General features: G+C 35.6%; 1 protein-coding gene across 2 annotated transcripts in view; it reads right to left on the minus strand.

Moving 5' to 3' along the window:
• The window catches only part of DSC3 (desmocollin 3), a 52,557-nt gene that overhangs the window by 19,236 nt on the left and 20,341 nt on the right, over positions 1-12,980 (minus strand). For both annotated transcript variants that reach the window (XM_009433831.5, XM_009433832.5), the window contains exons 7-9: positions 12,169-12,335; positions 8,491-8,625; positions 7,896-8,081 (exon numbers count right to left, since the gene is read on the minus strand). In XM_009433831.5, coding sequence (XP_009432106.5) covers positions 7,896-8,081; positions 8,491-8,625; positions 12,169-12,335 — 488 coding nt within the window. The remainder of the gene's footprint in view (positions 1-7,895; positions 8,082-8,490; positions 8,626-12,168; positions 12,336-12,980) is intronic.

A 12,980-nucleotide genomic window follows, 5' to 3' on the forward strand; every position in this document is an offset into this window, starting at 1 on the left:
GTATCACAAGTCCACTAAAAAGTCAAGAAAGTTTCTGAATCTTAGAATCTACAAAATGTATGTAAAACCTTTTTTTATTTTGTATGTATATCCCAGAAACTGGAGAGCCAAGGAAAAAAATATTAATATCTGTTCCTTTGATGCTGATGAATACTGCTTCACACATATCATGTGCTGGTGTGATCACACAGAGAGTAAGAGCAACTGCTGGCAATGAGAAATGGATGGAAATTTAGAGAACAGCTGCTGCACTGGAGGAGGTGCAACTATTCAATCCAGAAACACTCGCTGAAGCCTTGGAGTTTCTTTGTCCCATTTTTCGAGGCTTAAGATGGATATTGTCTTAGTAGCTTAAAACTTTCCAAAATTAAAAATCTGGTGAGATGAAATCCTAAAGATTAATGGGATTAGTTAATCTCGTTAATAGGAAAGCCTGTAAATTCTCTTCCACCTCAGGGTACGTTTTTGTTTCGCCACTTAAAAAAAGTGCTTAAAAATATCCACATCTGCACTGAGATGTTAACAACTCCCTAGAAAATGTATAGTTGTGGAAATGGAGCTGAGGACTCTCCATGTTGAGAAGGACCAAGAATAATACTATCCTCACTCAAGCCCATATGCGTCACTGCTGCTGCTCCAATGGACAGAAGCCACTGAGATGGAATGAGTTTACCCAGAACTCAGCAAAAGGCTGTATCACTCATGCTTTGTGGTTACAGAAAAGTTATCTATTTTGCAACATTATAACACTAGTCTCAAGGACATAGCATAACTTTTTAAGATAAAATAATAATATCCCACAGTTTACCAAGTGCTGTTACTTTCAATATTATATTTGAAGAGCTATTAGGGAGGCAGAAAGAAGTATTGTTCCCATTTTACAGATAACACAGAGGCCAACTTTCCAAGATCACACAGCTGTGGAAAACAATTTAACATAGCGCTTGACAGCGTATAGTTAGAGTCAAAGAGCTAGGTTCAAATTCTGTCTACACTACATCCTAGCTGTGTGGCATTGGGAAAGTTATTTAGTCTCTTTAACTCTTCTCTTCTGTGAAATTGTTGTAAGAATGACATTTAACACTACAGCATAAAATAAGGCTTTACACTAAATTCTGAGTAATCTCTCAAGCTGTCACAGAGGCGAATGAAGGGAATAAATGCTGTATGTTTTTGTTAACAGCCAATATATCGCAATAAAAGGAGACGCTAACTAGTAAGACAATGTTTGCAAGCTTTATTCAGCTAAAAGTATACCAGAGCAATTCTTGGTTTGGCCTACTGATTACTTAACTCTTTGCGGTATAAAGGAATGAATAACGTGCACTCTTTCCCTGGATATAATTCTGACTAGCAAGGAAGAACCAGGGCATTGGAAGAGGAGGATTCCTTTAGAGTTAACAACATAGTGATGTCATTCTTTAATCAGTACTCAAAAGGTTAGTCATCATTAGGTACATAGCCTACATGACAGAAACATGGATTTTGAACACCCTGATTATACAGTGTTTGATTTTCAAATAAAAGATGACTCACTGAGATTAAAAAGTACTTAAAGATGCCAGGCACGGTGGCTCACGTCTGTAATCCTAGCACTTTGGGAGGCCAAGGCGGGCGGATTGCCTGAGCTCAGGAGTTCGAGACCAGCCTGGGCAACACGGTGAAACCCCATCTCTACTAAAATACAAAAAATTAGCTGGGCATGGAGGCATGCGCCTGTAGTCCCAGCTGCTTGGGAGGCTGAGGCAGGAGAATTGCGACAGAATAAGACTCCATCTTCAAAAAAAAAAAAGTACTTAAAGACGTGATTTAACCACACAATCACAACTCTTTCCCAAGGAAAAGAATAAGATACTTTCAAAGACTAGCATGGCTATCAAAGGAGCCCTGTGATAATTCAGCTTTTCTAAGGGTTTGGATAAAATATGAAAAGGATAACACGACATGGCAAAAGCAAATTTTATTAATCAAAATGTTAGCAAACAGTATGAATGACTCAAAGGAAAAGAGAAGGTACGATTAGCAAATGAGCTAGTAATGTCAGAAGAAGAATATAATTTAAACAGTAAACTCCCAAAAGTAGAAATGAATTAAGGTTCCAAGAAGAGAAGATCCTCTTGTGCAAATGAAGTAATGGCTTTATCAAGCTAAGTAACTCAAGTAATGGAAAAGAGGCGACATAAGGGAAGCAAGGACACCAAGCCAGAAGGAGAACAGCTCAGGGATTATGAATAAGAGCTCCCCACCAGAGAGATCTGGGTTTGTATCTTGGCTGTATGAACAGAGTTATCTCTCCTAGATAGTCTGGACATTCAACACCTGACTGTGGGGTACAAATCACCTATCCTAGCTGCATGGACTGCAGCATGTTATTTCTCGTTGATTCAGTCTACTCATCTGGAAATGAGAAGAATTAGAATAACAACCACATGGGCTTGTTTTGGAAAGATAAACAAATCTTTTAATTCAATGTTTTTTGGGAAGTTTTGTGGGATACTGTTTCAGAGATGGAAAAAAAGAAGGAAATAAATTATTTTTATGAAGCAAGCATAAAATTGATAGTAAAAACTTAATAGCAATTATAGAAAAGGAAAAACTATGGTAAATCCTTTTTGTGGATATGGATGTAAATCCTAGACAGAAATTAGACAAAACAGCTGAAAAAAATGAAATTACAATCTTGGCTATGACTTATGAGAAAAATGCTAATTCTCTCCTACTCTTTCTATGAAATTAATATAATTGTAAAAACATCAAAAGAGATATTTTTAAACTTAGGAGCTGATTTGAAAGTTCACATGGAAGAACAAACAAGGAAGATATTCATAAGAAAAAAATCCACAAAGGAAGATCACTAGGTAAGAGTGGCATGGAACACTGCAAATACTAAAATGCATATTATACATTTGATATTCTTAAATAGCTAGCAATAATACAGCAGCATATAGATGCTAATTAATAAACGATAAATTAACAGTACAAAAGAGAATGTCAATAACAAACTCAAATATACATGTATCTTATTTTATGACAAAGAAAATATGTCAAAATATGAATTGTATTGGAACAGATACAAAAACTAAAATTCGATTCACATCACAATTGTTCTAGGATAAATTTCATACAGATCAAAAATTTAACTGGATAGATAATTAAACAATAATAATGTAGAAGAATTTCAGATAAAATGCTTTCATAATGTCAATACCATGATAATGACACAAATCTCACAACCACAGAAGCCTCTGATAAATTGTGACCAAGCAAGCCCTGCCAACAAAACAAATCCTGGAGGTCAAAAACCAACACAAGCAAACTTATAAAACAATAAAAATTGGTAAAAATATTTGCAAAAATATTTCCTTCCGTAAAACTCTTATAAATAAATAGTTAATAGATAAGAAGAGCAAAACATAGAAAGTGGTTAAAAGACAGGACTAGTGAGCTTGAAGATATAAAATATATTCAATGGCGTCTTCATATAAAAGGAATGCTCAGCTACACTGAAACACCATTTTTTTGCTATTCAACCGATAAATATCAAAACTTGATAATATAATTGGCAATTATTTTACAACAGGCATGTGTGTACATTTCTGATGAGCATGTCAACATGCACCACCTTTCTGGAGGACAATCAGGCAATAAAGCAACCACAGAAAAACATAGCCATGTCCTTGACTAAGCAATTCCATTTCTAGAAATTTATCCTACATTTACATTGTAGTATATTCATTGTAGTATATTTTGAAATAATAAAAAAATTAGAATTTCCATTGATATGGCCTAAATTTCCATTTATAATGAACTAGTTAATAATTTACATTCATATGATGGATATTTTACTGTAATGTCTAAAATAGATAGCTGTAAAAAATGGCAAAACTGTTTACATACTGATATGTAATGATTTCAGGGAAAAGTTGTTGAATGAAGAAAAGCACAGAATAAGGAATACAGAATATTCATAGGTGTGGTCTAAACTTCCATAGATATGGAACTGGTTAAAAAAATATGGTATGTCCATACCATACCATGAAATATTTCCAATGTATATGTAATGAACTCAAGAGATATGTTAATTGAAGTAAAATGTATTTGTTTTTAAAAAAGAAACATGATAAGATTACTTAAACATGTATGTGTATATATAAAATACCTTTTGAATAATACACAGGAAACAGGTGGCATGTATTAATTCTTCCAAGCAGAGCTGAGTGGCTGACAGACCAAGTAAAAGTGAGACGTTTTACACCGTGCTTTTTGTTTCTTTTGAACTTTGAATTTTTGTTTCTTTTGAACTTTGAACTAATGAACTGCTTACTGAAAATTTGAAAATTACTGGCCTTATTATTAAATAAATGTAATAAAGAATCTATTGACATTTAAAGCAATTAAATGAGATACTACAGGTTAAGCACTTGGCAAAGTGTCTGGCATTTAGTAAATAATAAATGTTAGCCATTATTGTTAATTTGTGTTTAACATGAAGTATGAATTTGAGAATATAATTAGATTTCATGACAAGGGGCTACAGATGTAATATATTCTGTGACATATTGAATACAAACTGCCTTGTGGGCTTAATGAGGTATGGCATGCAGTAATGGAAAGATAATTAATTTGGGAACAAAATAGACCAGGTTTGTGTTCCGGGGTAGATCGTTAATATATGCTTGACTTTGAGGAAGTTATTTACCTTCATCAGCCTTAGGTGGTTGTTGTGTTTTTGGGGTTTGCCTTTTTTAAAAAATCAATGTAAAACAGGGATAATAACACCTTGTCATATAGGGGATATGAAAACTATGTACAACTTATGTAAAGTGCCTAGCATTTTCTGTGACATAAAAGGAACTTGATTCATGGTAACTACTTTTAAAATTCTAAAAATATTAAAAGAATTTCCTTCATGTAGAAACTAGGATGTAATATCAAATATAATGGTAACTATCTTATGTTTTAAAATAATGGAAATAAATGTATATAAATGTATTGGGGAAATTTTTGATACTCTCCAGATGTGAAATTAGGTTAATCTGAACCAAAAACAAAGCAGTAAAATATTATTATCTAACTGCTGCCCATTCTGAGTAGCACTCTGGAGAATCCTGGAGTGCTACTCAGAAATGAAACAAATGCATGTCAGTCACATGGAATGAGAAATATTCTATGATATAGGTTATAACTTCCAATCACCTTTGGAAATGTTTTTCTTAATACCTCTATGGTCAGAACTCCTTGGACAAAAAAACATACAAAAGAACATTGAGTACATATACTCATTGATTAGGCCTTTTTAAAAATTAGAGTATATTCTTTTGAAAAAGTTTGCTAGAGATCATTTTGTATTGGTCAAAAAAACTTACAAATAGAAATGTAATTCCTAGTGGTATTTAAATTTTATATCCTCTAAGCAAGACAAAACCTCTGATATTAAATAATAACAATAATGATAGAGTTTCTCCATATGGATCTTGAACAACGGCCTTGAGAGAGACTGGAGAAGCTGCCTTCTGACCAAGGAGCAGATAGACAGCACACCAAAAGGTCTGAGCTTGGGTCTCTGACAGAAGCTACTGTCGTTATATCTTCCACCCTTCCCAAATCTTAAACTATTCCTTTGATTTATTTGCAGGAGAAACCACGGCTTGGTGGGGGTGAGGTAGGAGATCAGCAGGACTTGTTTTCTGAGCATCAGTCATGACCCTGCTGATTAAAACAGAATCTCATCTAAACAGTATGCAGTCAAGAAACCAGCCACAATCAGTTAAACCAAGAAGATGAGGACAGAGACCTCTAGTTGACCTCAATGCTCATTATATGCTAATTATAATGCATTAGCATGCTAAAAGACATCCCCACCAGCGCCATGATGGTTTACAAATGCCACGGTAATGCCCAGAAGTTACCTGGTATGATCTAAAATGGGAGAAACCCTCAGTTCCAGGAACTCCTGCCAGTTTTCCAGAAAATTCATGAATAACCCACCCCTTATTTAGCATATAATTAAGGAGTAGTTATAAATACAGCTAGCCAGCAATCCACAATTGCTACTCTGCCTAGGGAGTAGCCCTGCTCTGTCTGTGAAGCCACCATTTTCCTTTGTCTGTTGCTCTAATAAGCTTGCTTTGCTTTCACTTTACTCTACTGTCTTGCTCTTGAATTCTTTTCCAGGTGAAGCCAGGAACCCTCTGGGCTGAGCCCCAATTTTGGGATTTGCCTGCATCAGGAGGAAGAGGGGAGAAGAGTGTCCAGGAGAACATTTAACAGAACATCTGTTGCAATCACATCAGTTCGAAACATATGCCTGTACTACCTAAGTGTTCAGCCTTGGAAACTGTATGAGATATACAGTAGCCCTTTTCAGAACAATTATACACCACAGCCCCTCAGCCAGTTCCCACGTCTGCTGATAGATTCACATCTCAAGACTCAAAGATTTGGCTCTTCAGATTCAGGGTTCCCTCTAAAACCAGAGGGCTCCCTCAGCAAACAGCAGGCACAGCCCAATCCAGAAGTGTGGTGAATTTAAGGATCCCTGGGTGAAACCTTCAACCAGTGGGGCCTGGGTACTGAGAAGGGATGTGAGGGGTAAATACCCCAAGTATCCATTTTTGAGGGGATAATTATGAGGCAAGTTCTACATGGTTTCTTGTGTGGATGAACACCAAAGATGACTAGCTCAATAATGCAGACTGGATTGGCTTTTCCTACTTCCCTGTCTTATTTCCCCATTTTAACATTGGCATCTTGGGACCCACTTCCTAAATATGTTCCCATGTTCAGGTCTTTGTCTTGCATTCTGCTTTCTGGAGAGTCCAAATAAAGACTAGATTGATTTGGACTAATAAAAAACAAAAGCAATCAGTGGTATTTTCTTATTTCCTTTCCTATTACGCTCAACTATAAAGCATAGTGGTTTTTTTTTAAGTACTTGGTTTTTAGTATTCAATTTGAGCAGATCATATTATAGAAAAATAAAACAGGGAGGCTTGATGTCAAGAGTCTATATTTGACTCTTCACATCTGGACAGAACTTGCCAAGTCTTAGTATATGAGCCTTGGAAATTTTTACAGAGGAAAAAACTGCAAATAGAGGTGTTTGTGTACCAAAGATGCCACTTTACTATTTTCGGCAGATAAGCCTCTTTCACTCAATGAATGACCTCTATTCTTGTCCACAGGACAATATTAATTTTTGTTTTGTTCTGGGATAGAAGTATAAAACCAATGATCCTTTTCAAACAGATCCCTTCCTACCCTCATAACCTGGATCCTAGAATGTACCAGCACAACCAAATATACAACATACTGAACAAAAAATAAGTTCATTCATTGCTGTCTGAGATAATATTAAATTTCATTGTGAATATCACCTTTAAAAGGATCAGATACAACCAGGCATATATTATAGAGAAACTGAGAAGAATATGGGTTTGTATGTCACATCATGTAAGAATTAAGAAATTGAGAATATTTATCTTACAGAAAGTAAGTCTCAAACGAACATAGCAGCACTTTCAAAAGAATTATAGCTGTTCTGAATAGCATTAGAGGAAGAATCAGAACCAAACATATGAGTTATAGAAAAAATAACCTGGACACAGTAGAAGTAAGAACTTCTGAGAACCAAAGCATTTCAAATGTAGGATAAGTGGCCAATGGAGCTATGGAGATCCTTATAAATGAGAATGTTCAAGCAGAAGCTAGGTGACTAGCAATCAGCAATAAAATTACAGAAGACACACAGGCATGAGATTGGAATAGTGGTTTAAATAGATTTTAAATTCTCTTCCAACTTGTAGAGTCTATGGTCTGAAACTATTTAGTTGATTAAATTATTAGTTAACTAAAACCTGTTAATTTGCTAAGTTGTCAATTATACATTACCGTACCTTTACAACACAAAGAACACCTTCATTAGTTTCTTTGTCTGTGCTGATTTTGAAATGTCCATTTTCATTTCCCTTTAAAATGGTAAAATTGACTCTCCAATTGGCAGTGTTAATTAAATCCTTATCTTCTATAGGTATTCGTAAGATTTCCACATTGAATGCATTTTCCTCTACAAATGCCTCATACTGAAACAGAAAGAAGTCATTGAAAATTGAAATTTTATTTTATAGACAACTTTAAAAAAAAGTTTCTTCCATTCCAAAAATACTTACCATTATAATTTTATATAGATTATTTTAAAACTGTGAATCGTAAACACTATTGTTTCATTAAGGGTTATATTTTAAATAAAAGAAAAGTTTCGTTACAAATGAAGACTCATGTTACTGGCCTTTGACAGAAGGGAGATAATAGAAACAGTAATATGAATAAATAAAATAAATTTACATATCGTTTGTTTAAACTCTAATTTTATTCATAAAATACTTATACGTCAAAGTATGATACTTCATGAAGTATTAATTTTATTAATTCAGTTTAAATAAAAAATGATAGCAGATAAGACAGAGGCAGATTTTGATATCATATACTTACAGCATTTTGTCTGAAAGTGGGTGCATTATCATTTGAATCTGTTACTGTTATGATACAAGTTGATGTGCCTATCAATCCAAAAAACTGGCCATCCATGTCTTGTACTTTCATTATCAATGAGTACTTGTCTACAACCTGGAAACAAAGCAAATATTTAACTAGTCTTGAAAAATTTTTGGTAAATTTATAAATGAAACCTCAATTGCACACTCACTCACTCACATACACACACATCTGTGTGTGTCCGTGCTTTTACCTGATTTCCATATTTGCACAGACTCTAGGAATTTGGTAGACAAGCATAAAGCTGAAGAGGCAGGCAGAGATTAAATGACAAAGACCCGTACTCAGAAATTATGCTCTAAGTAACAGGTAATAGCGAAAAGGTTTTTGGAAGTCATAGGGGCAGCCCAAAATAAGAATATTTGAGTTTTGTTTTGTTTTGTTTTGAGACGGAGTCTCATACCGTCACCCAGGCTGGTGTGCAGTGGCACGATCTTGGCTCACTGCAACTTTCGCCTCCTGAGTTCAAATGATTCTCCTGCCTCAGCCTCCCTAGTAGCTGGGATTACAGGTGCCCACCACCATGCCTGGCTAATTTTTTGTATTTTTGTAGAGACGGGGTTTCACCACGTTGGCCAGGCTGGTCTCAAACTCCCGATCTTGTGATTCACCCACCTCGGCCTCCCAAAGTGCTAGGATTACAGGCATGAGGCACCACACCCAGCCAGAACATTTGAGTTTTAAAAAAATATATCCTTAAGGAAGTTTTGGCATAATTTGGAGAAAGCCAAAAAGTCAAAGCAGTTAGTTGAAACTCCCCTGCAGCAATCATCTAAAACAGGTGGCTTAGGCCAGCGCAGTGGCTCACGCTTGTAATCCCAGCACTTTGGGAGGCCAACATAGAAGGATCGCTCAAGGCCAGGAGTTTGAGACAGACCTGGGCAATATAGCAAGACCTCATCTCTACAAAAAAATAAAAATTTAGCTGGGCACGGTGGTATGTGTCCATACTCCCAAGCTACTTGAGAGGCTGAGGTGGATGGACCCTTGAGTGGGAGTTTGAGGTAACAGTGAGTTATGATCATGCCACAGCACTGCAGCCTGAGCGACAGAGCTAGTTCTCTTCTCTAAACAACAAACAAATAAATAAATAGGGCAAGTGTCCCAAATCTGAGGCAGTAGCAATGAGGTCAAAGAGAAAGGATGGCAGGAAATTTACTTGGGAGTTAGAATGGAGTAGGACTTAACAGTAAATTCTATATACAAGTTAAGAGAGAATGATTTTCAGATGTCCCACTTGGAGAGATAGGAAGACAGGTGCATGATCAAACAATACAGGAAATGCAGGAGAACAATTCTCGGAGGAAGTAAACACTACTGAGGCTGGCAAAGGGGTAGAAATACTGAGTTTTGTTTTGCATATGTTGAATCTTATGTGCCTAAAGGAAATCTAAGGAGTAAAGTCCAAAAGGCACCTGGATATATGGCCTCATATGTACAGAAGAGATCGTGACTAGAAATGTCTATCCAGAAGTCATCAGTATCTAGATGGTGGTTGAAATTATGGCAGGAATCAGATTATTCAATTCAAGAGAGGCTGCAGGATGAGAAGAGCCTCGGATGTAAGGACCTACAGTATTTCTAGCATGGAGGGAATAAGAAGACTATGCAAAGCCCACTAAAAAGGAAAGATCAGAGAAGCAGGAGGAAGACCAGAAATCTAAGGGAAGAGAGAGTTTTAACAAGTGTCAGCAATAGACAGGGACTTAAGGTTGCTGTTAGATTTGCGAAAAATGAAATTTTGCAGATGGTGTGGTGATGGTGAATTGAAGTCATTAATTTGTGGTACAATCATCTTTGTGGCCTTCCTCTTTTATTTTACTGTTCGTTAGTCACGCTTTCATTCTTTTATTTTTCTTCATGTTTTTGTTTCCCTCTATCTCTTCCCTCCGTCTTTATTTTACTTGATCTCCCTTCCATACTGAAAGTCAATATTCTGGTCAGGCGCCATGGCTCATGCCTGTAAATTCCAACACTTTGAGAGGCTGAGGCAGGCTTATTGCTTGAGCGCGGGAGTCGAGACCAGCCTAGGCAGCATGGCAAAACCCTGTCTCCACAAACAATAAAAAAAATCAGCCAAGCATGGTGGTGTGTCCTGTAATCCCAGCTACACAGGAGGCTGAGGTGGGAGGATTGTTTGAGCCCAGGAGGTACAGGTTGCAGTGCACCATGTCTGTGCCATTGCACTTCAGCCTGGGCAACAGAGTGAGACCCTCTCTCAAAAAAAAGAAAAAAATACAAACAGAGAAAGTAAACCAATATTCCCACCTTAAAACGCTCTTCCCATATGCTTTAAGAATCCCTGATATTATTTTTATCTTCCTCTAAATTTACTGTTTTTTTTTTTTATCTCCCATGATTTTTGCTTCTCATGTTGTTCCCCTCAACGCTCCATGGTTGTTGCCCACAAAATCTGGTAGATTTTTTTCTTCATCAGGAAAGTAGCAGACCTGGGTTTGATCCTAAAACTGTATCTTACAAGTTGTGGACCCCTAAATTTAATTTTTCTAAACCTCATTTTAAAAAATTTGATGACTAAAACCTGTTAACTTGCAAAGTTTCAATTACTCACTTGATTACTACATCATCCCTACAAACTCCACAGATACAAAAGCACATTCAGACTTTCCCCTTAAAACTTTCCCACTTACTATTATCCTTATGTATTTTATCTATAACATAAAATGCTCTGGCCCCATAAAAAATAAAAATAACGACAACTAAAACGTTTGTACTACTTCTCAGTACTTTTTATAGATTCCCACCATCTCTCCCTGTTTCTTTGGCATCAAATCCCATTGATTTCTTCCTTATAATGTATTTTCTAGTCATATTGACTCTTCTATATAAGGTATTCTAGTTGTAGTGGGAAACATTGAACTATTCCAATAAAGCTATTTTGTCCATATAAAACTGATTCATCTGCCTTAGTCAATAATGCATGATTGCTGACAAAATAGAACAATAAAAACTAAAGATAAGATTCAGTGCAGTAATTTGACTTGAGCAAGTCAATCAATGTTTCTGTCACATTTCTCCTTTATAGATCGGATATAACACGTGTCTAGTCAAACAAATATATTCTAAAGGGCAAATAAAATTATGCATTAAGAAGTTCAATATAAAGCACTGGATACATGACAATATGCTATTATTATCATCCAAAAAAGTGTTTCATATTTTTAATAATCCATCAATTTTATTTCAACTAATCCTTTCCCCACTAAAAGTATATATATCTATAATAATTAAAGTAGAAATCAGGGCATGATCTACACTCATAGAACAAGCAAAATTAATTGTCCTACATGAAAATTGAAACCTTTGCTGAACTGGAACCAACTAGCCACACATAAGAAAAAAAAATTTATAATGAAATTTTTTCTTTTCTCATCCCTTCTAAATGCCAATTGATGTGCATTTCTAGTCCTTATGGCTACTCTAACATAAGGAAATAGAAATAATATAAAAAACAGAAAAAATTGTTAGGAATTCTTATTGTCTTATGCCTAAAATAAAATTAAACTATTAATCCACAGGATAGCAAGTTATAATAAATGGGGGAGAGAAGCTTAATCCTCAGCGAAATGAAATTCTATGGAGTGTGTGAGCTACCTCTCTGTCCAAATAATGAGAGACTGTGGTGATTACGCCTGTGCTGGGATGCACAGAAAAGAGCCCAGGCGATCTTGGTGTCTGCTGCAAAATGCTGTATTTCAGGCGCGTATGCATTGTGTCCGGTTCATCTCTGTCTGTGGCACAAACCACCCCCACTGTAGTACCTACACATTAAAAAATAAAACAGCCTTTAATTTACAGAATTGTTAAATATACTTTCAAAAGTATCTACAATCTTAAAATGTTAACAATGATGATAGAAACCTAATCTAAAATGTATTTATTACCAGAGTATTATTTCGTCTTTAGGTAGGACTGAAGAGGATAACTTCAAATTTCTCACACAAAACACTTTGATGCTGAAAATTAAGGTATACTTTTGCTCATAGTTTAACACATTTGATCATAAATCACTAAATAAATTAGTTAAATGGCAATCAAAAATAATTGGAATACATATGTGCACATATTTCAATAACAAACCTAGATGGAGGAATAAACCATGTCTCCTTAATAATCAGATTTTTAAAAAATTGGACTTTGGATTAATAGCTAAATCAAGACTGATTAGGGGTATGCAGTAATAATATAGATGATCAAGTTGACCTTTAGTAGTCCAGCCTCTCCTTTCTATAATCTTTTTGCTACTTCCTGATTTGATTTGTTTTAATAAACCGGTTTAGTATCACAGCCTTAACTGGTCTGAACCTACTGATAAAATGTGCTTAAAGTACCTTGGGTTAAGCTGGGCATCGAAGTGTTTGTCCTTTTTTTTCTCTGTTACTATAAAAGAGAACAGACTCAAGAAA

Source organism: Pan troglodytes, chromosome 17 (assembly GCF_028858775.2).
Source record: "Pan troglodytes isolate AG18354 chromosome 17, NHGRI_mPanTro3-v2.0_pri, whole genome shotgun sequence".
NCBI classification, from domain to species: domain Eukaryota; kingdom Metazoa; phylum Chordata; class Mammalia; order Primates; family Hominidae; genus Pan; species Pan troglodytes.